Source organism: Puma concolor, chromosome C1 (genome assembly GCF_028749965.1).
Source record: "Puma concolor isolate L17-30 chromosome C1, mPumCon1.1.hap2, whole genome shotgun sequence".
Taxonomy (NCBI): Eukaryota; Metazoa; Chordata; class Mammalia; order Carnivora; family Felidae; genus Puma; species Puma concolor.
In genome coordinates, this window is record NC_141674.1 from 44,728,115 (window position 1) to 44,754,604 (window position 26,490).

Here is a 26,490-nt window from a genome sequence, read left to right on the forward strand (position 1 = left end):
TGCAGGATGTTTAGCCACATCTCTGATTTCTAGTCACTACCCACCTACTGCTACCAGAAAGGTCTCCAGACATTGCCAAATGCTCTCTGGGAGGCAAAATAACCCCTGGCTGAGAACTACTGTTCTACCTATGTTAATACTTAAAACGGTACCTCATTTAATTAAGGTACTTGAATACTTTAAGTGGCTTTTTATGATGACAGATTTGGGTGAAGTCACAGATTTGGGTGAAGAACTATGAAAATCCTGCACAGATTCAAGCACGTATTCGTCATCACGAGGTTTAACTTCTTGACCTTTGGGGGCAGTAGCATTACGTTTCTGGAATAGGTAAAAAACTTAAACACAACTTAAGAACAGAAATGACTGTTTAATGCTTTAACCATCATGCTGGAGCCAAGGCACTGGAAATGTATGTGAGATAGTATCACACAGCAGGCTTCTAATGGACAAAGGCAACCAGTACCACCTACTATGGCCTTTAATAGCATCTAAGATATAATCGCAGCTGAAACATGGGCAAGGGTGGGAAAAACAAGCTCTTGCATAAAATCCCTGGGCAGAGAAGGAAAAAGGGGAGAAGGATCTACTAGAAATGTGGAATGTCGAGTAGGCCCGTTTTCTGAAGACAGTTCCCATACCCCAAAAGGGGGGGTGGGTGCAGTGGGGAGGAGACGTGGTGGAAAGAGAAGCAAAGCTTCCCTACGGAGGACATTTCTGTACTGGGGGAATCCAGGCAGATGTCTGTTCCCTCTGTGACAATACAATACGGCTGACAAATTCTTCGACAGAATCCAGCCACAAATATCAACATGACACATGATCTCAAACAGAAGATTATAAAAGGAAAAATGTCAAAGCATTTATTTTAGAAACATGTTAAATAAAATTTGCCACTCACTTCTAATCTCGTGTAACAATCAGCAATAAATTTCTTATGTAACGATACGGAATCCTAAAAGTAAGAGGTACATGGAAATTAAAATTAGTCCGACATTTAATTGCAATCATTATTAATGAGAAAACATCAAAATAAAAAAGCCAATTTTCAGGCATGCCAAAGGTCAGAACTTTTATATATATATATAATTTTCTGTTTTGTGTGTAAGTACCTTCTGTCCTTTGATACCCACCTTCTTCAATCTGGGATTTAGATTAATGTAACTATAGTTTATGATTAACTGAATAGCTTCATTAGCAATTTCTTCATCAGGTGATTCCATGGCTATTTTCCAAATGAAATCCATTCCTATCAATTCCAGCTTTTCTACATACTGTTCAAAAGAAAAAAATCATACAGCACACCAAGGTCACAAAATTACAATTATTTTCTGTTATATCATTAAGTCCACACCTTTCAGTTCAATATGCATTAAGGCTGCGAAAGCCAAGCTACCTATGAGACCACTATGGTACTGTATTTTAAATCAAAAACAACTAACCACAGAAACACTGGGCTATGTCCATGGCAACCAGGGGAGATAATGGAGAGTTTTCTCCAGATGTTCCTAAACCCAAGCTGGAAATCTACCCAAGCAGGTTACAGAAGCAGAAATAGCACAGGAGTGAAGGAGCACCAGCTTCAGGAGCTTGTCCTCAAAAGGAAACAGAGCCAGGCTAGAAGTGGTTAATAATCCTTGAGGCTCAATCGGGTCTTCCCAAAGCTCAGTTCAAACGGCAGGATCCAAGCTTACAAGATCTTGTAAACATTCGTACCATCCACGAAGCCAGGCCTTGAATCAAAAGAGGTCTTAAAAAAGACCATTTATTTACTGCCTTTCTTTTTTTAAGGTTCACATGTAAATATAAACATAAGTTGCATACATTCGACAGATCCTCACATTCTCCTGCTTCACTGTCTGTTCCTAAAGTTTCCTCCCCAAATCCCTGTCGCTGTGATGAACCGAAGATTCATCTTCAGAATGAAAGATGTTACTTTTTGTTAAATCTTTTATTTATTTTTTGAGAGAGAGACAGAGTGTGAGCAGGGGAGGAGCAGAGAGAGAGGGAGACACAGAATCTGAAGTGGACTCCAGGCCCTGAGCTGTCAGCACAGAGCCTGATGCGGGGCTCGAACTCACAAACCGTGAGATCATGACCTGAGCCGAAGTCGGACGCTCAACCGACTGAGCCACCCAGGCGCCCCAAGATGTTGTTATTTTTTAGGAACACATCCATTACTGGATCTGAGGAGCTGGAAGCTTCGATAAAACTATCCCTGTCCTGCATTCACCTAGCCACAGGAGGCTGCTGGCTGCCCTGGGTCAGCAAGAAGCACGGAGGGATGAGAAGTCAACTCTGTTCTCCCGGGCAGTTAGCGAGGTGTCGCTGTGCCAGAAAGGGAGCCTCCGTTACGCTCTAAGAGAAGCTCTGTCATCAAAGCAAAAGACGCAGTTGAGGCGATGCCCATTCTTTAAAAAAGGTCGTGTTTTCTCTCAATTAGAACACCTTTTTTGCCATGTTTTACTAGACTATCCAAATTATCCAGATTTTGGAAGAAGGTACTTACCAACTGAGCTCCTTGTCGTTTCAATCGATGATCACAAAGATTCACATTTTCAAAAAAAGTCTTAAATAAGTTAAACCCTGAAATTACAGAAGGTCAGATAAATTCATGCACTCTAAGTAACACAGATAACCAAGGAAGAGACCCAAAGTATATCTACAGCCAAAACTGTAAAACTCTTGGGACACAACAGACATAAATCTTCAAGACCTCCGATTAGGCAACAGTTTGTCAGACATGGTACCAAAAGCGCGAGCAGCAAAATAAAAAGTAGGTAAATTGAACCTCATCAAAATTAGGGGCTCTTGTGCTTCAAAGGACTATGAGAGAGTGAAAAGACCACCCACTGAATGGGACAAAATATATGCAGAGTGTCTATCGGATGAGGCGCCACTAGGCAGAATATATAAAGAAGTCTCACAACTCCACAATAAAAAGACCAACAGCCCAATTCATGACGGGCAAAAGGTCCGAACAGACATTTCTCCAAAGAATATATACAAACAGTCAATAAACACATGAAGAGATGCTCAATATCCTTAGTCATCAGGGAAATGCAGACCAAACCACGAGATAACACTTCACACACACCAGGACGGCTAGAATAAAGACGACAGACAGTAACGAGGATTGGTGAAGATGTGACGAAACTGAAACCCTCAGATGTTGCTGGTAGGGTTATAAAACGGTGCAGCCACTTTGCAGAATAGTCTGACAGTTCTTCAGAATGTTAATTATATGATTCAATTCCACTCCTAAGAGAAATGAAAACTAACGTCCACACAAAAACTTGTACATGAATGCGTACAGCGGTGTTATTAGTAATAGCCAAAAGTGATTAACACTTCAGTGTCCACCACTGATGAACAGATAAATAAAATGTGGTATATTCAAACAATGAAATATTATTCAGCCATAAAATAGAATGATACTGATATGTGCTACCATTTGACAACTGAAATGGTAAGGCCATATAATTTAAAGTGAATCACGAGATACTACTCACATAAAAAGGAATTAATCTGTGTATATAAACACAGGTATATACAGATATGTCTTTATACGCATAAAGAAAAGTCCAGAAGGATAATCCAGACTGCTTAGTTGCTTCTGAGAAGTGGGCTTACAGGGAAAGGAAAGAATCACATTTCTTAAGGAACTGAGAAAAAAAGACTTGAAGTTTTCTTCCTACCATTCATGGTGATTTCATATGACTCCAATTTAAGAATTTTCTCCTTGAAAAGCTGCTGCTGAACGTCACTCTCGAGATCATGTTGGCCTTTTGTAAACCATTCAAAACACATCTGTGGATTAAGACAAACGTTACCCTATAACTAAAGTTCATGTTAGGCAAATACTTATTCCAAAGTGGGAGACAGAAGATAGGCTACGTTCAATGCTTCAAAAATCTGTATTACCAGGGACAACGGAAACGCCTGGAACACCAGAGCCAAATAAAGCAGTTCCTAGCAGCCTCTCCCTCAGATAATGAAAATATACACTCCTCCTGTTCAATGAAGGTTAGACTTGGGCTTGCCCACTAACGTTTATTCATAAGCCTTGTTGTGTGCCAGCCGCTGTGCTGGGCACGGGCATTTATTCAGTCCTTTCAATGATCCTAGGAAGTAGTTACAACTCTGCAAACGGAGATGAGCACACAATTCATAGTTACAATACGCCAAGTCAGGTGTTCTGCTCCTGGCTTAATCTATTTTCAGCTGTTTAATTATAGTCGGAAAAAAATCTGTCTGGGCATTTATTCTTCTTTGTGTTTAGAATACAACAAAGAAGTTTGTGTTTGTGTTTCTGCCGTACAACATCATTGCAGGAACTCAAAGTTCTTGGTTGGTAACTTGAAATTAGTTCCATGGGAGGGAGAAAAATTATAAGACATACTGAGAATTCTTCAGCTGTGCTCTTTCGGCTCAATTTGGTTTTGTCCAGAATGGTATAAAAATTACCGAACTCACACGTTTATGTCATAGATATGTATCATATAATGTATTTTTTCAGCACTTACAGCTCCTGGCCGATTAGCATAAATGTGTGCTTAGCAAATTGAGAAGCATTTAAAAATTTTTTTTATGTTTATTTATTTTTGAGACAGAGAGAGACAGAGCATGAACGGGGGAGGGGCAGAGAGTGGGAAACACAGAATCCGAAACAGGCTCCAGGCTCTGAGCGGTCAGCACAGAGCCCGACGTGGGGCTCGAACCCACGGACCGCGAGATCGTGACCTGAGCTGAAGTTGGACGCTCAACCGACAGAGCCACCCACGCGCCCCTTGAGAAGCATTTAGAATCGACGATGTGAGACCCATAAAAAAGGTAAACTACAGAAGCCCCACTTCTGCCTTATTTTAGCCACACTACCATCTTCTTACCTCTCGATCCAATTCACAAACATCCTGGCCAGTCACAAGACACTCCCAGATTTCCTTGGCACGATTCCAACCCAGATACAGAGTGGCTTCTTGCAAGAAAAATGCTAGAAATTTTAGATGGGCCTCTAAATACTGCAAAAAGAAGTAATGCTAATTAGTTAACTCCAGGCATTCCTGCGCAAAAGCAAAATTAAAACAAACTCTTTAAAAATTAAAACAAGAATTCTACCTAACGCTTGCACATATAATTTAGGGTGAAATAAAGGTGAGACATCTGTTAACAGCACGATACAGTGGAAACTACTTCAAGTCTGTTACAACTTCTAGTCAAGTTGGATGGCAGTAAAATATCATCTCCGTCACCTCATACTGAAATACCGCAAACACTGGTTAAGTTTTTTTTTCTGATTTTTAAAAAGAATATTACTAATCAACTGATTTGAAAAACGAAAGCAATTCTCCACAGCACAGACCATTATCATTTCATATGAAAGGCAGAGGAAACATGGTAATCTTTATCACTTTATCGTATGCAGTTCTAAGGTGATTTGCTGAATGGTTCGCCCACAAATAACAACTTCCTAAACTGTTATTGTAAAATGGTTATAGTCAAAACATAAAACTGCTCCATTGCTACAAAGAAACCTCATGCCACCTCTTTAGAGCGACACCCTACCAGTATCACGTTTATAGTTCGCGCGCAAATAGCCAAACGGATGCTGGAAAGCACGACACGAAAGCACAGCTCCGGATACCTCCCGGTAAGTGTATCGGCCATCCACCAGCGTGGAACCAGTCAAGCCTCCAGGTCCAGCCACAGCGGCTGCAAGTCGATGACAAGCTATCAAACTTCCGGTCACCAACTTCACGATTTCAAAATTTTTCTTCAAGTCTTGAATGATGCTCTTGGCAAAAAACAACAAAAAGAAAAATGGCATGAGAATCTGCAGTCATTCTGTGAGTTTAGCAGAAGCTTCTGCTTCAGCACGTAGCCCTAGTGAGGGACTGCAAATCCAAGGATTGCTTCACTGAGGATTCATTCCCTACACAAAAGCAAACAAAATCATCTAGTATGTGCACTTACTAGGGAACTCATAAACTTTTCTGCTAACGTTTTGCTTCTAGAGACATTCTCTCCCTTTTTTTTAAAAGACGGATTTCAGAAAAGAATCTTTTCGCTTCTTGCGTACTTTTCAGGTCTTTCCTCCCAAGTCTCGTACACTGAAGGAGCTCTGGGTCCTTTAAACAATCTCATCTTCCTGAGATCAAATGTCTTTAAATCTTTTCGAACACAGTTCTGAAATACCATTCAGCCTTTTAAAAACTGGCATAATCATGTCAATCAATTAAGGAAATAAAAAGGAAATGAATCAAGGATGTTGCAAAAGAAGAGCTCTTGTAGAAATGAGAGCAGAATGATGTTTGAACTCAAGATTATTAAAGAATATAAATGAGCTGTTTTAATAATCATCAAGATGTAAAATAGTGACTTTACAACCCAGCAATTTTATTTACGTTTTGTTATTAGAGAAGTTGTGTAAGTAAGCAGAATCGTATGCTGATCAAATATAGCTGCTCTCTTACCTTGTCTTGCTTTTGATAGGTCTGTTTTATAAACGAGCGGGTGATCTCGTGGAGCTGACGCAAGGCTGGCACCACCCATACAAACTGGGGATTATTAAGCTGAGACGACTAGAGTTAAAAAGAAGTTACATTAGTTACATCCAGAAATGAATGGCAGGCAAAATTTATTACCTATAAAAATTTCCCAAGTCGATTAGGTTTGATGCTATACATTCTATTATTTTCCTGTCCACACTGCTCATTTACAGCTCATCTCCATGCACTCATAAGTCAGTCTTCAACTTCTTATTCTGCATGCAATTTCCTAAGGCCAAGAACTGCAAACAGGAGTGGATGTGAAGTGACAGTAAATGTACAGGGTGCATCAGCAAAAAACAGACGACAAGGGATTAGCAATTTCAGAGGATAGATTAAGTAGCACAGGCTGCTAGGACATGTTGACATGATCAAATGAACTGACGGGCAAAGTTTAACTTGGATGATACTGGACTGGCTGGTGAGGAAAATGATATAGAAATGTGATTTTCTACAATTATATGATTAAGATACCAATGATATGATCAAGACACTGATAGTGGTCTATATATTCAAGAAAATACTCATGACCTGCTTATATCTCCTAGTTAAAACAATTTTGCAAGAGAGAATTCAATTTTTATCAATTATTACAGCCACTTTACATTTGTACTTTGTATTTTTCAGAAACACTTTCAAATGTTATTTCTGAAACTGGTACAGGACAATCCAGATCTTCGTAGTACGTATCTGAAAAGTCTGATGTTCGTGAAATAATCTTTAAAAACAGAACTGCTCTCTAACATAGAACAACTTTCAAATTAAGAGATCTGTAAAATTTGGAAGGCTGTCAGTTTAACACTATTAATCAAATTATCGATTAAGTGTCTAAAAAACTGAGTACAATAAGTTTTAGGTCCTTAGCCTTTATTTTCAAGGCTGAATTTTGCTTTCGTTTTTAAAGCCTTCTTGCTTCTTCACGTCTTTCAGTAACATGAAGACCTTTATGGGGCAGAAAATACTTCTGAAAAAACCTACTTTCTGTCTTTGGCAGAAAAACAGCATACTACTGAATGTGTAAACGAGAGCGAGCTATTGCCCAAAGCAAGACTGGTCTTCTTGGAGATCAGCCAACCAATCGCAAATACCGTATTTCCTGGATTCTAAGATACAGGTTTTATAAATTTCAACATTTCTGAAATTGACACTGTTTACAATTTTGTCAAAAGTAACTTAGCAGCCACTAGGGGGGGAGAAAGTTTTGACACGGCTGTCCTTACCTGCGTACGTGCACCCTTAGCTGTATATGAAATGTATCTACTTGTGCGTCTACCCGTCATTTTAGTTGCGACCTCATATATGTAGCACCAAACAAGGATGGCTTCTTAACTTGAATTTAGATCACAAATTTGTTACTTAAACTGTCAAAGAGATGACACTACGATGTAACAGGATTAGCCTGCCGTGTGTGTCAACTCAAAAGCAAAGAAATCCTGCCAGTGGTCTCAGTCTCAAAGCCAGGAGAATTTGGTGCGACAGACTCATACCCTGTGAAGGGCCGTGTCACCCACCACTAAATGTCTCTGTCCAAAGGTTGCACCCAAAATGCAAGAGAAGCTGTTTATCTTGTAGTATACACAACTTGACTCAGTTAAGGAAAAAAGCAGCTTGAGTTTTACAAAAAAGGACAAGGACACAAAATTCCATAGTCTTTAACATGCCTCGGAAGGATACAGTCATTCTTACGGAGGTCAAAGTCACTACCAGATAATGAAAAGCACTGTGCCAGTGAAGCCGTACAGACTGGTCAGAAAGAGGCTTAGATGCAAACTCTTGAGTGTGACTTTAAACTAAAGAATGGTAAAACTAAAATGTAGCTTCTTTTTTCCTTCTCTGCAACTTACTAAATCTGTGATGCAGGTTGCAGTCACTGGCATCTTAGAATCAGAGAAATAAGGTATATATTAAAGGCCAACTGTTTGCAAGACCACCTACGTATTTGTGCTAAAACAGAAGAGTTGCAAAATGACAAAGATTAAAACCCTAAGGCTTAAGTCCAAACTCATACCTACCAAAAGGATTATAAACATGAGGATATAAATATGAACCCTCTAGCAAATAATCAGATATGTTAAAAAGCACTATTAGGACGATTTCAGTTAATTATGGTTAGAATATTTTTATTTAACATAGAAAATCATCCTTTGAAAGTAGCTCACCATCCAATAAAATTCAGGAAATCAAATAAAATTGGAATTTAAAAAGTATTTCTGATATGGCCTTTCTAAAGTTTAGCAAACAGGAAAGATGTTATTTATTCCATCATATCCACGACACGATGTTGCTCAGTTACAAGAAAAATTTAAATTATTTTTCTCCGCTTACCAAAAGGGCAAGAGACTACGGTGACCAATTAAAATGAGCACGTTTGATAATGCCTGGTAATGGAGCTGAGATTTCATAAGTAGGCGGTAACGGTATGTCCAAATTAGACCTCAATATCAGATGAAGCCTTCAAGGTCAATTGGTATAGCCTGCAAACCTATGCCTAAATCCTCAGTCACTCTGGTTTAACGACTAGTCTCCTAGTGCTTCCCGTGATGAGGAACAGTGCATTCTACTGCCGACTTCTCACGGAAAGTTCGCTGCTCTCTCATATTGAAACAGGCCTCCCGCGACTTCTTGGGAGACATAAAAAGTCGGTGGGATCAAACTTCTCTATCACAATCTAAGTCTCTGAAGAACACTTTCATATTCTTTCTTGAATTCTCTTCTCAAAGCTGAACATCCCCCCTTTCTCATCTGTCTTCTTTTTCCAGACCTAGCCATTTACCCTAGATTCAAAGCACACATTTTTGCATGGGAGGACGTTTTTAAAAAAGTATTTCCTCCTGTGCTAACCACATCACTGTGAGGCTGTCCTGAGGACATCTTGCTACTTTTGCTTTGAATTATGTGCTTTGGCAAGTAGAGGCCACTCCACTCTGGGTAAGTAACGATTTTAGTGTCCTCACAGGGTGAAGGGGCGGAATAAGAGGAAGGGGCGGGCATCCACCTAGAAGCTGCCAGGCACTGTGCTGGGGGGCAGGGGTGGTGCTGAAGAGAATGACTTAGGGAATACCCAAACACTGCTACTTGAGTAAAAACGACTTTTTTGGCTTAGTGATTTTTTTTTTTTTTGATGCGTACATTTAAATTTTTAATTGAAGGGGAAAAAAGGAGTGAAATAAGAGGGAGAGGGTTGGGGGTAAACAGTGGAAGGTATAAAGGAAGCAAAGGAAAGAGGACCAAGGGAGCCAAGGGTAGGTATCCTGGCAGAATCTACAGAAATAAAGTTAAGAAATAAGGGTCGGAATTTCCGAACACAACAGTGGAACCTGGGAATTTTAAAAGTGTCAAAAGCAGAGGGAAGGGGAATCAGTTGGGGGAACAGAGGTAGCTGAGGGTGGGAGGGGAGTAAGAGGTGGGTGATCTTGTCTTACCCTTTGCTTAGTTTCTGTGTAGCCTGGCAGGGAGACATAATCCCCAGTCAGCCCACCTTGCTGCCTGGCAGGAAAGGGCATAGCATAGAAAAACACCTTTAGTGGCAGGATATAACTCACCCCCCTGCCTGGAGCCAGATCCAGGGGGCTCTGATCTTCCCGCTGCCCCCCTCAGCCATGTGTACTTTCAGAGCGAATGTGCGAGAGCACTCAGTCCACTGAAAAGTGCTATGTCAACGCAAGGTATTATTTGGAATGAAATCATGGTACATGAGAATTTCTTTAACTGGGAGCAGTGGGAAATAAAAACGGAAGGGCACTCCTTTCAAGTCTCACAAAATGACTCCAAAAATCGCCACGTGACTTGAGCTTTGTTATAACACAACAGGCATGAATGAAGTGACCGCAAAGAGGGGCAACAAAGAGGCGCCGACGCTACGACTAGAAGAGCGAAGTCATGCTGAGCCACGGCGAGGAAGGAGCAGGCGGCGGGAAAGGGGTGCTGGGTTCAAAAGCCACTTCCCTGGAGGCAGGAAAAAGTCCCTTGAGCTGGGACCCTCAGATTTATAAAGAAATGTATCTGCTGCTGAGAAGACAAGCCTGTTTGTCTACAGATACCCTTTCGTCTTGCTATTACTACTGCTAGGGAAGGGTCTAAACTCCTTACACAACTCACTCTGGATGAGGGTCAACCGCAAAGACAGAGACTGCAACAAAGTATCTGAATCGCTAAACTGAGAGAACTTGAAAAATTCACACTGTATCTGAGAGCGAGAGCAATGTTGTTGAATTAAAGGAACAATTCCTTAAAACCTGAGCATCATCAGCTCCAGTTTGTGAGTGACTTTTTGAAAATCTCTAAGGCTAGGTTATATGTAGAAAATTCACCTGATCACATTTCGGCATCAGAAATCTAAAACACAAAGTTCTTACGTGTCCCTAACTAAACTTTATGACCAAATATAACTTAATAAAAGCTCACTGAATCACCACGGCCTCTTAACAAGAGCTAAGAGTCTCTGAATATACCAATGAAAATTAGCAGTATTCAAGAACCTTTAAAGAAACACTTATTAATGAAAGCCAAGAAAAATGTTTAGCCAACGAAATTACTAAGCCACATTCACCAAAACCTTTTTTTATGTTACAATAAAACGAAATCCCTCCTGTTATGAGGCTTTCCATTGGGTCTGGGCAACCCAAGGGCCTCGGCTAGAGGAGGGCACTGCTTTGGTGGGGCAGGTGTGGGGGGGGTGGGGGTCCTGCCGCAACAGGGGAGGTCACTCCAATGAGCCGCCCCAAGATCAGCCCTCCGGAGCACAGACTGGATGTCTAAGCACTGCAGGGACGGGAGAGCTACAGTCATCACTGCTTACTCCGCTAACCATGCTTTCAAAGGGCAGCCCCTAGGTGCCCAGCAGGCTGGAAGGCAGAGCCCTGAGGCAAAGGGCTCCCAGAGCAGTGGCCCCATTGGCTGTCACCGCCTACGCCCGCCTCCTAGTATTGGGTCCTAGCAGCAAGAGTCACCAAGGAATCACTTTATGAACACCTCTGAACTAGGCACCCGAAAAACAACTATGTGCCAGCAGTGAATGAACCTCCTCCTTCCCTTCTCTTTCTTACTCCATGAACAGTGCTCCACTTCTCCCTCATGGCAGAAAAATGGCCGTGGTATTTATGCAGAATCCATCGGACTCACTGAAACGGTGCACACTTCGCATTTAGTTTACAAAAGAAGGAACTAAGTTAAAGGTCTTATAATTTTATGAAAATAATAAAACTACCCTGTGAACGGTGACCTTGGATTTGTGAATAGACGGCAGTTTCCGAGCATTACTCAAAGAAACACCAAAACACTTATTAAAAGAAATTATTGAATTAGTATACCTTTTGGGCGGTTCCATGTGAAAAGTCTTACCTTGAATCCGTCCTTCTTGTTTTTTTCCAAACCTGACCACTCTCCGGGCTGAAATGAATTTTAAGAGAAATGTAAGTGGCTTGGTAAAAGTAGTACCTACAATTTCCAAATCTTGGACTCTAAGGTAAGAGTTTCCAGGTCGCACATTTGATTTACATAATAGGCTAAGAAAATCATTGGGTCCTAAGTACTCAGACAATGCTATTGATGCTCTGACTACAAAAGGAGGTCGAAGGTAAGACCAACCCTTTTAATATCTTCTATGCACTTAATGATGTAGCTTCTCTTGATTGCTTCCTTCACCGCGTATGCGTCACTCAGGATCGTCAGGTGCTCCTCCAGGGCTTGCTGGATAAGGCTACTGGGCAGGGTCGGAAGATGGGCCAGTTCCCAGAGTACATCTAACACCTACAATAACACCACACAAGATGAGCCCACACATGCACGAACAACCGCATAAAGTATGTGGAGCTGGAAAGATTAATTTCATCCTCCTGCCTTTCCAGACGTGGTCTCAAAGCGAGCTTCCCGGCCTATTCGTCCAATCAGGCTCAACAGCTTCTGTCTTACTCTATCGCTTTCCATCTCCCAGCTCTGCGGAAGGGAAAAGGCAAGACAATCCAATTGTATCAAACCGGCAAAATATGCAGAAAGCTTACACCTGAGCTAGAAAGGTTCGCTAAAGCAAGAAGAGTGTATGTTTAGATGCTTCCAGCTTAGAGGGGGAAGCTTCTTTTAGAAAAAACTTAAAAAGCTAGCACGTTTGACTGGACACGTACCTTCTGAATGAGAACAAACAAATGATTAAGCTGATCTGAATTAAATTTGACAGCTGCTGCAGCAATAATAGTATGGATGTTCTCGATCACAGTAGATGATTGTCCCGACTGGAAAAGGAAACATGGGGGGCAAGTTAAGTCCTGGAACTTGGAAAAAACCTCAGCCTCCCATCCCCCACCCATTCCCCCCTCCTGCAACTGACAGAAGAGGAAAGCAAAGCAGCAATAAAGATAAACTGATTCCAGTTTCATTGGCATTCCCTTGCATGAGAATACTGGCAAAACTAAAGGAAGCGACCCTTGTTAATGGCCATCGGTTGGCCTTGGTTAAATTCCTAGCAGTATTAAATCTTTCAAAAGATGACAGTTAAGTGCTCAATCTGACATATTCACTTCAACGGGAGTGCAAAGTATTTTCGACTGGCAAATAAAGATTCAAATTGATTTCAGGACTTTGCATTCACTTCCAGCTGAGGGGAGTCTCTACCTCGTTTTCTATTTTGCTCATAGATACATTGTAACTTCAATGAATAGTTATTTATTCCTTGGGCAGTAAGTTTCTGCTTCAGAGATGTAGGTCCTGTGGCTGTCCTTATGGTTGAAACTCACTTTATGACCTCAACCATGACTCCATCATGCCTCACTGCTCACCATGTGGAGGACTTGAAAGGCAGGGACTTTTTTAGAGTCAATTCCACAAGAATTTTCCAGTATGTGCCATATACGAACATTCACCGCATGCAGTAGGGATATACATTGTATCCATCATGATCTCTAATCTTTAGCCTTATGTGGACTCACAACTTACACTCGCGACAGTCTGTGAGGGTATTCAATCAACGAAAGCGGACATGGGAAGTAAGATCTGTAGGACCCAGGATGGTTTTCTGTCAGTCCTGTACCTGCCAATCACATTTCCTCTACTAGCTATGCTCCCGCTAGGTCCTGCCCAGGGGAGGCACTGCGGGCAGATGAGAAGGCAGGGGGAAGAAAGAGGCACTGCTCTGTGCTCAGGGACTGGACGCAGGTGCTGGCCCTGGCGGCAGCACGGGCTTCCAGGAGCCCTGCTGGGGGTGCCAGGCTCAAGGGCAATCCCAGCATTTGCAGCGAAAGCATCTCCAAAAGCAGATTCCTTTCCTTGCACTTTGTATGCCCTTTCCCCACTCCGCTCCCCCAGCATTCCTGCTTCTCTCTTCTGCTCTTCCCCCCTAGCAACACCTTTGTCAACAACCCCCAGTATCCAGTTCCCTCTGAGACACCTAGCGAGGCTTCGGTTTCCTGACCAGGTTCTGACTGATACGGTGTCTAAGAGGGTACAGGTGAGGTGAGCTCCGGGCCTCTTTCTGGCTGGGCAACTAGATGAAGGCTAACACCATTACTGACACAGACCGAAAAAGGACTAGGTACTGACATACTGGATTTGAGATGCCTACAATATGGCATGCATGAAGGCACAAGAGTTATATATACATTTACATACACTGCACTGGAGGGCCAAGAAGACGTATGGATTAGGGACAGAATTCTGAGAGTCAGCAGCATCCAAAAGCAGTCAAAGCCACAGGAGTGGAGGAAACTGCCTAATGGAAGATTATACACCGAGGAAAGGGCTAAGGACTAAGGCTTGAAAGAAACTAACATTTACAAAGTAGAAGAAAATAAGTTAGTAAAGGAGACTTGAAGAGGGTGCCAGAAAAGTGGGAGGACAATGAGTCAAATGGATATTAACAGAGCGAAGGAAAAAGAAAATGAAGGGTGTGGCTGATTCTGTCACAGCTGCTGAGGGTCCGGGTAAGCTGAGGTCTGTAAACTCAGTGTTACTTTCATCCTCATTTACCAGAGCTGAACAGGAAACACCTATCCATGAACATAGATAAGCAAACACAGTGAAAAGAACAGGACACTGACAGACAAAAGACATGTAATTCCCAACTGCTGTGTGGCCTGTGGTAAAGCTTTTCATTTTTTTCAATCTGAGACATGAGAAGACTAGACTAGCTGGGTAGTTTTACATCTTCTGGGTAGTGCAATCCTTTTGCACATATGCAATCTTAGCAGAAGCCCTGAACTGCAAACCAGACTGGAGCAGCTTCCGCTTTGACTAAAGCAGGATACAAGATCCATTTCCCTGCTTGTTCACCACTCTCCTTCCCTCTCCTTCTGACAGAAATGTCAGAAAAAGGCAAAAATAATTCTGATCAACTTACCTGTATCTTCCAAATTTTAGTAAGTTCATCTAAAGACAATTTACTGCCCAAGAGTTCAATAATCCCCTTTATACGATCACAGTATTGTGCTTGGTCTATGTTGCCTAAGGGAAGAAACACCCAAGAGGCAGACAGATTCAGTGAACATTGACTTTCTAAATACGATTCTATTAATTCAAAGCAATATTAACTCGCTACCAGATTTAAAGGCTAACACAGTCAAAACAACATTTTCACACCTTTCTTTGATATAAAAATACATCACTTACAACTACGTGTTAAGAAATATAAATATATGTTTTTAAAAAGCACCTTACCTTCCAGTGCAATGGACAGAACTGAGTTTTCAACCAGCCAATCTAACAATCTGTCTGTATCTATAGCATTCTTCACAGATTTGGATAAAGTGCTATCTTCTATTAGTTTGGTTACCTAAGAAGACAGGATTATTGTGACAGAATCCAGCACAAATATGCACAATCAAAATCTTCATATATATGTATACATACCCTGTGACTTTTACAGTGTTGCAATGTGGTCTGTTAGCCAAAATGTATCAAAGGCCAGTTACTGTAATAAGTTAACAGACTACTTATTCCTGATGTCTCTTTAAAAACAACGTGGAGCCGGGGCACCTGGGTGGCTCAGTCAGTTGAGCATCTGACTTCAGCTCAGGTCATGATCTCATGGTTCATGAGTTCGAGCCCCACATGGGGCTCTGTGCTGACAGCTCAGAGCCTGGAGCCTACTTTGAATTGTGTCTCTCTCTCTCTCTCTCCACCCTTCCCCCACTCGTGCTCTGTCTCTCTCTTTCTCAAAAATAAATAAAAATATTAAAAAAAAAAAAAAAAAAGAACGTGGAGCCAACAAGGGCACTCTGAGCAATTTCACAAAAACACTAAATATTTCCAAAAATTTCAGAGAATGAATTTTGAATGTAACACATGTAGAAAGATCACGTTAACAATGACGAACACAGATACCATTTTATATATAATCACCGTTACCTCTTTTTTGAATGATTACAAGAAATTATTCTGCTTCCTTTCTCAACATTCTGATATTAATGACCACAAGTTTTGGCAGAACTTAAAGCGTCTGTGCTTTAAGTCTTCTACAAACAAATACAAAACTTACTTCTTTGAGGGAATTCATTTTAGCGCTAAAATGTGGCGACTTCAGCATGCGCAGTAGGATGTCTAATCGAAGGTCATCCACCACGGTCACCAAATCCGGCTGGAAGCGCATGCAGAGTAACTTGATGGCAGACAAGAGCTCGGGGATGCTAACCAATCTCTTTTATTCAAAGCACACACAAACAGAAAAGCAGCCATGAGAACGTTTTGCTCCCAATTCAGACACGGGAGTACGGGACATTTTCAACAGCAAAGGTTGGTGGTATCCCATACTCCATATGGTCAATTAACTAGTTTGCTTCTAAACAAAAGTTAGCACACAGGTGAGCAAAAGGAAGGATCCTGTGAGAATTTCAAGGTCAACAACATAAAGACTGTTAAACTTAAATGCTAAAATTACTTTAAACAACTTTGGACAAGCTTGTAGTACTGAATTATTTAAAAGCTTCTTCAATGCTATACCTATTAGAATACTCTCTAAATCAACACGTTAGTAAAATTCTGAATGGTATCACTTGCTGAGAACCCTATAATCACTCTATTGATTTAATGCCAACCTGGTGCTTCAGAATGCTGATGCTTTACAAAAAGCATTTCTTGCTTAGAAAATGTAAAATGAACTTGATGTGAGTTGTATATGACCAGAATCCAAAGAACAATGGCGTGTGAACCCTGCCCCGAGTCCTGGCTGTGCTTTGAGGACTAACAGGCTCTGGGGCCTACCTGTCTGGAGACGGGATTTACCTTATCTTTGAGGTCCTTTTCCTCCACGCTCCGTACATCCTGGATCGCAGTAAGGATGACTGGGTCTAGCATCGGCTGCAGAAAAGATGTGCTGCGGTTAATAAAGACTCCGGATTCTGCCCCAGAACTAGAGAGCAGACACTTCTTCATTCACACTTCACAAAGGACAGAGTGCAGCGGAAGGATCTCAATTCTAGTGCCAAGAGCCCCATAGCTAGCTAGCTCCTACCATCCCAAGTAGGCCGTACCCGACTCTATGCCCCAGCTCCTTTAATACCACATGGGTGCAATCCCTGTCATCACTATCTCAGAGGGGTCCTTTCAAAGAGCAACCAAAGACACATAAACTAACTTTTAAAACATGAAGCATGAGTAGGTATTATTTCTGTAATAAAGTAAATATTTGGTGTTTGATTTTAACAACTGCATATAAGCACAGACCACGAAAAAAAAATGCTGTGATATGCACTATTTTTGTGTGCTGATATAAATGAGGCCTACAGACGAGACTCCTACAACACATCGCTCCGGGATGGTAGCATAATCAGATAACTAACTCTAAATATTACATGAGGAGGAGGAAAATATTAGCTAGGTCTAAATGCTCACTTCCAACTAAGTAAAATAATTTTTAAAAACTTATCTGGTGACAAGAGAAGATAGACAGCATATGGCTGTCAAAGCCAAGAAGACATTAGCAAAGAATTAAAATGACACCAGGCGATTATCCAACTGGGATTTCTTCCTCTACGCTTGCGTCCCCTGTCCGGGGAAGACTGGGGGCTGCTAGGGTAGGAGGCAAGCAGTGCTGTTCTCGTCAGTGGCACCCCCCGGCTCACTTCTCACTGCAGCTCAAAGGGCATGATCACCATTTTATAGACAAGAAGGCCAAAACACAGATGTTACATATGTCTTCCAAAGCATACAAGGGGCAAGTGGTAGAGACCGTTGTTAATTTACATCAGGTAATACGGATGTGAACATGGTATGAGAATAAATTCAGAGCATGAATATATTGCTGAGTAAATCGAAGGTTGGCTAATTTGAAGCAATTAAATATGCTTTGGTTGGAAATTCAATACTTTTTACTCTTTTTGAAGTCTACTGTGCTTATTTATATAAAACTTAGAATTTCTTTGTTAATTTTTTTTAGTCTTTATTCATTTTTGAGAGAGAGACAGAAAGAGACAGAGAGAGAGAGACAGAGCACGAGGGAGGGAGGGAGGGAGGGGCAGAGAGAGAGAGGGAGACACAGAATCCGAAGCAGGCTCCAGGCTCTGAGCTGTCAGCACAGAGCCTGACGTAAGCCTCGAACCCATGAACCGTGAGATCATGACCTGACTCAAGGCTGGACGCTTAACCAACTGAGCCACCCAGGCATCTCTAAAACTTAGAATTTCTAAAGAATTTAATATTAATTAGAAGCTAGAACATTTATGCTAAATCTCTTTCCACAAGGCAATGCATGGGTAGAGAGCATTTAAAAATCCAATCCTGGCCCTGATGATTAAAAAGCCAATTATTAAATTATTAGTATTTATTACTAAATTATTAAAAAGTCAAATAATTTTGCCTCTTATACCTTAGTGTTTCAACTATAAAATTAATGATTATATGCTTAATAAGGTGAAAGAACATAAAATGTTTCTAATGAGCTTGATATCCAGAATGAAGAAATACATAAATAGCCCACCATCTGATTTCATGTAAAAATCTTGCAGGATTACTCTGACATTTAAAGAAAGCATTTAACACTTAGAAATGGTAGAAATTTCCTGAACCTACTAAAAAAATCGTATCTCCCTTGTTAAAACGAGATATTAGCAAGAAGGAACAGTGCATACAAAAACACTGCTCCCAAAGGACTCTATGCTTTCAAAGCCATTTATAGTGATTTAAAAAAAAAAATCACTGGGAAAGTTACAGGTTTCACAGACCTATTTACAAAGAAAATAAAAAATGAAGGTATTTCAAAGTGACACTTTATTCAGTTAAACCTGTCAACTGAGATGGAAAGGAAACAAGAAAGTATAATAGGCCTTAAGCACTAGAAAACTGACATGCACAGCTCTATTTGATGGCCTGTTGACTTACAACCTGCAGGGACGGGAGATCAGACAAGATGCGCTGTTAAGCTGTTATTCAGCAGTGACTTAGCTAGCAAGGAAGCCCAGTGGGTTGTTCAACACTGATCTCATTTAATACATAATGGCACTGAATCCTTAAACAGTCCTGGGAAGGGGGTTGGGATATATGTGGCCTATTTTACAGATGAGGAAACAAAAATACATGTAATCATATATAAATTCTATTTGATAAAATGATAAACTGAAAAGGTAAATCATCTTTTCAAATATTAGAAGTCTCCTCTACCTTGAATTATTAACCATTTTTTCGTTATTTTCTGAGAGTATTTTTATCAGAAAAATAGCTAATCTGAACAAAGAAAAGAAATAGGGCACAATTCTGACCAACCGATAAAAAGGTAATTATTACTGTCTGTATGTGTTAGGTCACCTTCTGAAGCAAATGTAAAGTGGCCTGTCTTACCTGAACCACCGAGGAATTGAGGTACTCTGCACACACCCCCAAGGGCTGCACCAATGCTGAGACCGCCTGAAAACAAGGACAGTGAAGGTCAGACATCAGTGTGAGAGGGTGTTTTTCCTTTCAGCATTAAACACGTCCCTTTCAGGGACAATCTGAAATGGTGACTAGATCAAGTCCCGAATGAATGACCAGACAAACCACACCCCCCAGGCGGGAAGAACCGGTAACAAGACGTCAATCCATTTACATTGTTACAGAAATTTAATAGAACTTAAATCATAATAATGCCAATAAAACTTCTTTGGAGGACTGGATGAAAGACTTTTAAAACTTACATTGTAGAATACTAACAGTTTTTATTTGAAAAAGAAGGGGATAGTAGGCGAAGGAGTGAAATGTGCCTTCAACAAACCACCGAAGTCTTCCGTGGAGGAAATTATAAAACTTTACTGAAACGCGTAAGGGAAGACCCAGACAAACAAGCAGATGCCATGTTCCCGAACAGAAAGAACCAGCACTGTAATTCTCCACACAGGGACCTATACGTTTAACACAATTCCAAACACAACCTCTGGGGGATTTCTGCAGGACAACCTGGCATGTTGATTATATTCAAAGGGCAGAAATACGAGAACGATCAAGGAGATCTGAGAGAAGAAGGACGTGGGGCAGACTGGTACTACCAGGAAGGAAAGCTGTGCAGCAATAGTATAGAAATGGGCAAAGAACGCACGAACAAACCAACAGAAGGAACACACCCGCGTACACGTGGGGCGGTGACATGTGACTGAGCCAATACGTCAAAATAGGAGAGAAATCAGGGATTAGTCATTAGAGGATCTGATGACAATCAGTTACCTATTTGGAAGAAAATTAAACTGGATCTCTATCTTATGTAATATATAAAAATAAATTCTAAATGAATTCAAGAACCAAGCATAAAAAATAAAACTGTAAAGTATAAAATAAAACAGGTATTTTTATAACTTTGAGATGGGAGAATATTCCCTAAGCAAGTTAGAAAACTCTTAAAGCCATTAAAGAAAAAATGGGGAATTTTTATAAAATGTGGAAGCTCCTGTTAGCAAAAGACACTATCAATAAAAATAAAAAGAGAAGCAAAAGACTGGGAGAAAAAATTTACAGATACATAAAATGGGCATGGCATTGATATGCTGAACATAAAAAGAATTCCTGAAAGTTAACAAGAAAACCCCAAAGAAACCTAAATAACGATGTCAATTTATAGAAGAAATGTAAACCGCCAATAATCACATGATGAGATGCTCAAATTCACAGGAAATGAGAGTACTGCAAATTAAATAACAAAGTACTATTTTTGTCCATTATAATGAAAAAACTAAAGATGGAAAATATTCAGTACTAACGAGAGAAACAGGAAATGAGTTTATGGGAGTACAGACTGGTCCAAATAAATCTCTTTTTTGGAAAGAGATTACTATGAATTATATTAAAAATCACATTTTCTAGGAATTTGTCCTTCAGAAATGGTACCATATGCACATAAAGACAAATTTACATATTTACATGGTACCCACAAATAAGTGACAGCATCATGGTACCACAGTTGCAGAAACACATTACAGCCATTAAAATCAATGACAGCACGGATCTGGAAAGATGTCCGTGATGTAACGTTAAATGAAAATATGCCACTACATGTAGCTTGGTTACAATTCAGCCTTAAAGACAGAGAAAGCAGGAAAGAACGTGCACAGGTATATTCCACATAAATTTAGGCAAAAGTCAGAAATGCTATGAGTCAAATGGGTAGCTATTACCTAGGAAGAAGGTAGAGGTGTGGGGGCTTGGGGGGATGGAGGACAGGCACCTTCCATTCCTTACTTTGTACAGGTAATTTAAAAAAAATTTTTTTTTTTTTTTTTAACCTTTATTTATTTTTGAGACAGAGGGAGACAGAGCATGAATGGGGGAGGGTCAGAGAGAGGGAGACACAGAATCGGAAACAGGCTCCAAGCTCTGAGCCATCAGCCCAGAGCCCGACGCGGGGCTCGAACTCACGGACCGCGAGATCGTGACCTGGCTGAAGTCGGACGCTTAACCGACTGCGCCACCCAGGCGCCCCTAAAAAAATTTTTTTAATGCTTATTTATTTTTGAGAGAGAAAAAGTGAGAGCAAGCGGGGGAAGCGGCAGAGAGAGAGGGAGACAAAGAATCTGAAGCAGGCTCCCGGCTCCGAGCTGTGAGCAGAGCCTGATGTGGGGCTTGAACTCATGAACCGTGAGATCATGACCTGAGGTAAAGTCGGATGCACAACCAACTGAGCCACTTGGGGGTCCCTGTACAGGTATTTTGAACTGATCAATTGTGAATGTTGCTTTTTCACAGTATTTTTCAAGTTCAAAAATATATAAATATAAATGTAAATGTAAAATGAATGCATTTACTTGTACTCAGTGGCCTATATTTATTCTAGGACACAGTCACCTTAACTGCTTAGGAAGTAGGCATTGATTGTGAAATTTTAATCCTTGTTTGATAAAATCAGAGCCTTAATCTTTGGAATCTCTTTCTCCTATGCCTGAATTTCATCATCATCTCAAATAAAACTAAGCAATATAATTCTCTACCAACTGCAGCAAACAACACGGTTGTTTGAAAAATGGTCTGACCTAAGGGAAAAATCTTGGAGGAATCTTTAACCTCAAGATATTTAATAATAATGAGGGTAAGTCCAGATTCCTACATATCTACCTTTAAGCCAATTTTCTTCCAAGTAGGGTAGAAACTTGGACTGCTCTGTATTTTTTTTTTAAATACATTAACTCTGCCAGAAATTAGTATTTTAACATTTTAAAAATATGAAGCAATTTCTTTTTTTAAAAAGTTTATTTATTTTGAGAGAGAGAGAAAAAAAAGAGAGAGAGCATGCATGCACACGGTGAGGAGAGGCAGAGAATCTCATGCAGGCTCTGCACTGTTAGCATGTAGCCTGACGCATGGCTCGAACCCACAAACGGTGAGAATGTGACCTCAGCCAAAATCAAGAGTCGGATGATTAACTGACTGAGCCACTCAGGCACCCCGAAGCTAATCTCTAATATGACCAATGACCTATACAGCCAGTTTTTGAGAAATAAGTAAATTGGATAAAACCCTGTATCTGAAAAGGTTTTTGGTTTTAAATAGTTTTGCTTTTTTAAAAAAAAAAAAATGTTATGTTTATTCATTTCTGAAAGACAGAGAGCACAAGCAGGGGTGGGGCGGAGAGAGAGGGGGACACAGAATCTGAAGCAGGCTCCGGGCTCTGAGCTGTCAGCACAGAGCCCGACACGGGGCTCGAACTCACGAACCACGAGATCATGACCTGAGCCGAAGTCGGATGCGCCCCATAAACGGTTTTGCTTCTTAAATCATTACCCATTATTTTCCAGATCAGTAGTCACTTCTAACATGCTTGGTCCACTCAATGGGGATCAAAATGACGGCCAAACAGCCTAGTTAACATTCAGGGAAGGGAGAAGACACTCCCTGGTCAGTGTCAGCAGAAGGCTTGGCAGACACTTAATCTTTCAGGATAAACAGTGGGTGGCAAGAAAGGGTCAGTTTATTACCAAGCATACCATCAGACTCTCTCCTGGATGTTACTTCCCTCGCCCAAAGACGGACCAAGCAAGTTAGCTGATTAGTCGCGGTTCCGCAGGAGCAAGCGCTGCTCTAAGCACAATCCTACGTCACTCAGGGGCAATGGATGACTTTACCCCATCACCTTCTGTTCTCAGTACATCACGGTAGCTAGCACAGTGTCCTACATGTGGCCAAGTACATAACGAGCAGTTAAGTGAACAATCAACCAGAAGACAGAATAAAATGCTCCTAGTTACAAACAAGTCAGCCCTCTGTGAAAAATAAAAGATTAAGTTATTCCCCTTACCATAAGGTTAAATGTCTTTGAGAAAATGAAGTCCCATATAAAAAGAGGATGTACTGATTCTGAGGGAGGATTCTAAGCTCCTGTGACAGCCCTGTGTTATCTAGGAGTCCTACAATACCAAAAAACTTCCTACCAACCTTAAAATGAAATATTTTATTGTGCCTGGCACCAGGGAAGACTTTCTGATGTAACGGAGTCATAACACTGTATGTACACATATCTTTGCCACATACAGCAACTGTCCTTAAAAAGCAAGATGATTTCACACAACCATCACAAATTAGGAGGTAAATGCCAAAAGCAAAGGGAAATGGGGGGGGGGGGGGGGAAAGCAAATACCCTACACTGAAATTTGGTTATGATTAGGAGCAAACATTCCTTTATCAGAGCCACTGAAACCGCTCCTGCAGAGATAACACTGTAACGTTTCATTGACTGTGTCCAGACCACGTCCCCTGGGTAACATACCAGCCCGAATAAAGTGAACTTCTGCTGTGGGCACGCAGACTGGTTTAACTTACCCCAAGTTCTATATCTTCCGAATGAAGCTTGGCTTGGATTGCTGCAAATCCACCTAATTCTCCAAACTGAGAAGAGAAAGGGCACAAATTAACTTTAAAATGCTGTACGTTAATAATTTAAACAAGACACAAAGGCTACCATTCTACTCTGCCAACGTGCTTTATAATACTGACCTAGAGAAAGCCATCACAAAGATAATTCTATTGCTCCTGCGATACACTGCAGGAGATGTGCTAAATCCTGACGCTGGTGCTCATCCGTATAAACAGCATATGATAAAGAAGAGGAGGAACTGAAAAACATTCTTATTGTTCTTTCCAGCTGTCATTTACCTAAAATACCAAACTCTAAGCAATTTCATTAAAAGAAGGAAAATACGACTATATTAATAAAAGTTATATACCTTATTTACCAAATCCACAACCCATCCGTGAGGCTCCTATGAGAAAAGAAAATAGAAATTGAGCTGGCAATATGAGAACTTCCCCATGGGCCCATAGATGTTTTTTTGTTTTTTTAAATTTCTGAGACAGAGAGAGACAGAGCATGAGCAGGGGAGGGCAGAGAGAGAGGGAGACACAGAATCCAAAGCAGACTCCAGGCTCTGAGCTGTCAGCACAGAGCCTGATGTGGGGCTCGAACCCACAGACTGCGAGATCATGACCTGAGCTGAAGTCGGACGCTCAACCGACTGAGCCTCCCAGGCGCCCCTACCATAGCTTTTTTTTTTTTTTTTTTTTTTTCAACATTTATTTTTTGGGACAGAGAGAGACAGAGCATGAATGGGGGAAGGGCAGAGAGAGAGGGAGACACAGAATCGGAAACAGGCTCCAGGCTCCGAGCCATCAGCCCAGAGCCTGACGCGGGGCTCGAACTCACGGACCGCGAGATCGTGACCTGGCTGAAGTCGGACATTTAACCGACTGCGCCACCCAGGCGCCCCTAGATTTCTTTTTAACCTAAGCGAAGAGTTGGGAGAAGAAAATATTAAGATTTGAAAAATATTTCAAAAGGCTTTTCTACATGTTTCTTAACGTGAGTCTCTGACATTTGTATATAATTTTAGGAGTCTGCACGTCTGTACTTGGATGCCACTGCTACGGTATGGAGCATTCTTGCATTTCTGGGTAGCTGACGTCAGCTGTTTAAGCTCTCCAAGGTACAGGGTAACTGGAGTCAAATTCTCTAGGAAAATTACATTTTAGAAATCAAGAATTATTACTAAAGAGGAGCAAATCAGGAATAAAAAGGTTAAATTTTAGCCCCTGCTGTCCCACTAATTGGCGCCCTGGAGCAAGTGCTTTCTTTTCTCCTCTTTTCTTCCTTCCTTTCTTTTTCTAAGCATTCACTGCTCTGGGGGCTGAATAATATTTGGGGAACAGTGACTATGAAGAGATGTGGTACCTGCTTTCACGGAGCTCATATTGAAGCAGCTTCAACAGAAACAAGCAAACCAACACATACCTAACAGGATTCACACTGTGCTAAGTCCCACAAAAGGAAAAACCACAAACAGGTCTTCAAATGAGAGACAGAAGGAGCCTCCTTTGCTCAGAGTGGTGGTCATGGAAACCCTCTCTGAAGAGGTGGTCTTCAAGCTGGATCCTACAGGATGAGACCGATTTAGCCACTCAGATAGTCCAGGCAGAGAGGCCGAAATGGCAAAGGTCCTGTTTGGGGAAGGCAGTCAAGAGTAACTGGGGGACCTCCCCCACCACCCCGCGGGGACACCGCAAGTCGGGAGGAGCGGCACAGGTAGAGCTGTGGAGAGGGGCAGAGTGCAGACCATGCAGAAACTTGCAGGCTGCGACTGGAAGGAAAAAGCAACAAAAGTGCTTAAGCCAGAAGCGATGCATTTCATGCTTTACGACGACCAGTCTTGCAGTTGTGTGGAGGATGGAATGGGCCAGATAAATGAGAGTGGAGGGAGAGATAGTAGTTGGAAGACTAATGCGGTAACTAGATTAGACGGGATGGTGTCGGGGGGGGGGGTAGGATGGCAGCAGTGGAGGCAGAGAGAAGGCAACTGAAGACACCTTCGAGATGAATTCAAAGGACAGGTTTATGGTTGCTTATGGGTCGTAAGAAAAGGGATAAATCGTGGCCGACTCCTATGCTTTTGGCTTGAGCACCTAGGTAGATGGTGATGTGGTTTACAGAGAGGGAGAAGAAGGAAGGCTGGCGAGACAAAAGGAAGTTCCATTTCAAGCACACTAAGTTGGAGGCATCTGTGTGGCGACCAAAAGGAATGGTTGGCTCGTCAAGTATGGTGTGCTCAGAGGAGAGATTTGGGCCACAGAGATACAAACCGAAGGGCCATCAGCACAAAGACTGCATTTGCTTCCATGAGAAGGAAAGACAGTTCTTGGGGGAAAGAATAGTGAACAAAGAGAGGGCAGCTCTGGATTAAAGCTGGACAGAAAGCAAGGAATCAAGAAAGGCAAAGTGACTTAGGAGGTAGCAAGAGACTGCCAGACAAACCGATTTCGGAGAGGGACAAACTGATGGTGACCACTGCTGTGGGTGGTGTTAAGAGACGTTTCCTTGGGTTCTGGAAACTTAGAAGGTGCTGGTGCCTTACCGAGGGTGGTTTCAGTGGAGCGGCAGAAAAAGAAGGCAGACTGGCACACTCTGAAGAGTTAATGGAGACTTTTGTCTAGTTGCCCTAAACACCTCTCTGACGGATGAAAACATTTAAAAAAAAAACTTTAAACGCACATAGCTGAGTTGGCACAAAGTGCTCAGAGG

At 41.4% G+C, this 26,490-nt stretch overlaps 1 protein-coding gene across 4 annotated transcripts in view; it reads right to left on the reverse strand.

The window, feature by feature from the left end:
* Window positions 1-26,490, reverse strand: part of USP24 (ubiquitin specific peptidase 24) — a 143,885-nt gene that overhangs the window by 76,735 nt on the left and 40,660 nt on the right. For 3 of the 4 annotated variants that reach the window (XM_086717077.1, XM_086717076.1, XM_086717079.1), the window contains exons 6-24: window positions 24,146-24,181; window positions 23,742-23,807; window positions 19,305-19,370; window positions 16,755-16,829; window positions 16,012-16,170; window positions 15,192-15,306; window positions 14,875-14,978; window positions 12,668-12,775; window positions 12,387-12,482; window positions 12,135-12,296; window positions 11,889-11,936; window positions 9,971-10,030; window positions 6,474-6,581; window positions 5,645-5,794; window positions 4,890-5,021; window positions 3,699-3,810; window positions 2,510-2,586; window positions 1,134-1,274; window positions 902-955 (exon numbers count right to left, since the gene is read on the reverse strand). In XM_086717077.1, coding sequence (XP_086573203.1) covers window positions 902-955; window positions 1,134-1,274; window positions 2,510-2,586; window positions 3,699-3,810; window positions 4,890-5,021; window positions 5,645-5,794; window positions 6,474-6,581; window positions 9,971-10,030; window positions 11,889-11,936; window positions 12,135-12,296; window positions 12,387-12,482; window positions 12,668-12,775; window positions 14,875-14,978; window positions 15,192-15,306; window positions 16,012-16,170; window positions 16,755-16,829; window positions 19,305-19,370; window positions 23,742-23,807; window positions 24,146-24,181 — 1,869 coding nt within the window. The remainder of the gene's footprint in view (window positions 1-901; window positions 956-1,133; window positions 1,275-2,509; window positions 2,587-3,698; window positions 3,811-4,889; window positions 5,022-5,644; window positions 5,795-6,473; window positions 6,582-9,970; window positions 10,031-11,888; window positions 11,937-12,134; window positions 12,297-12,386; window positions 12,483-12,667; window positions 12,776-14,874; window positions 14,979-15,191; window positions 15,307-16,011; window positions 16,171-16,754; window positions 16,830-19,304; window positions 19,371-23,741; window positions 23,808-24,145; window positions 24,182-26,490) is intronic. The other variant, XM_086717078.1, reaches the window with a different exon arrangement.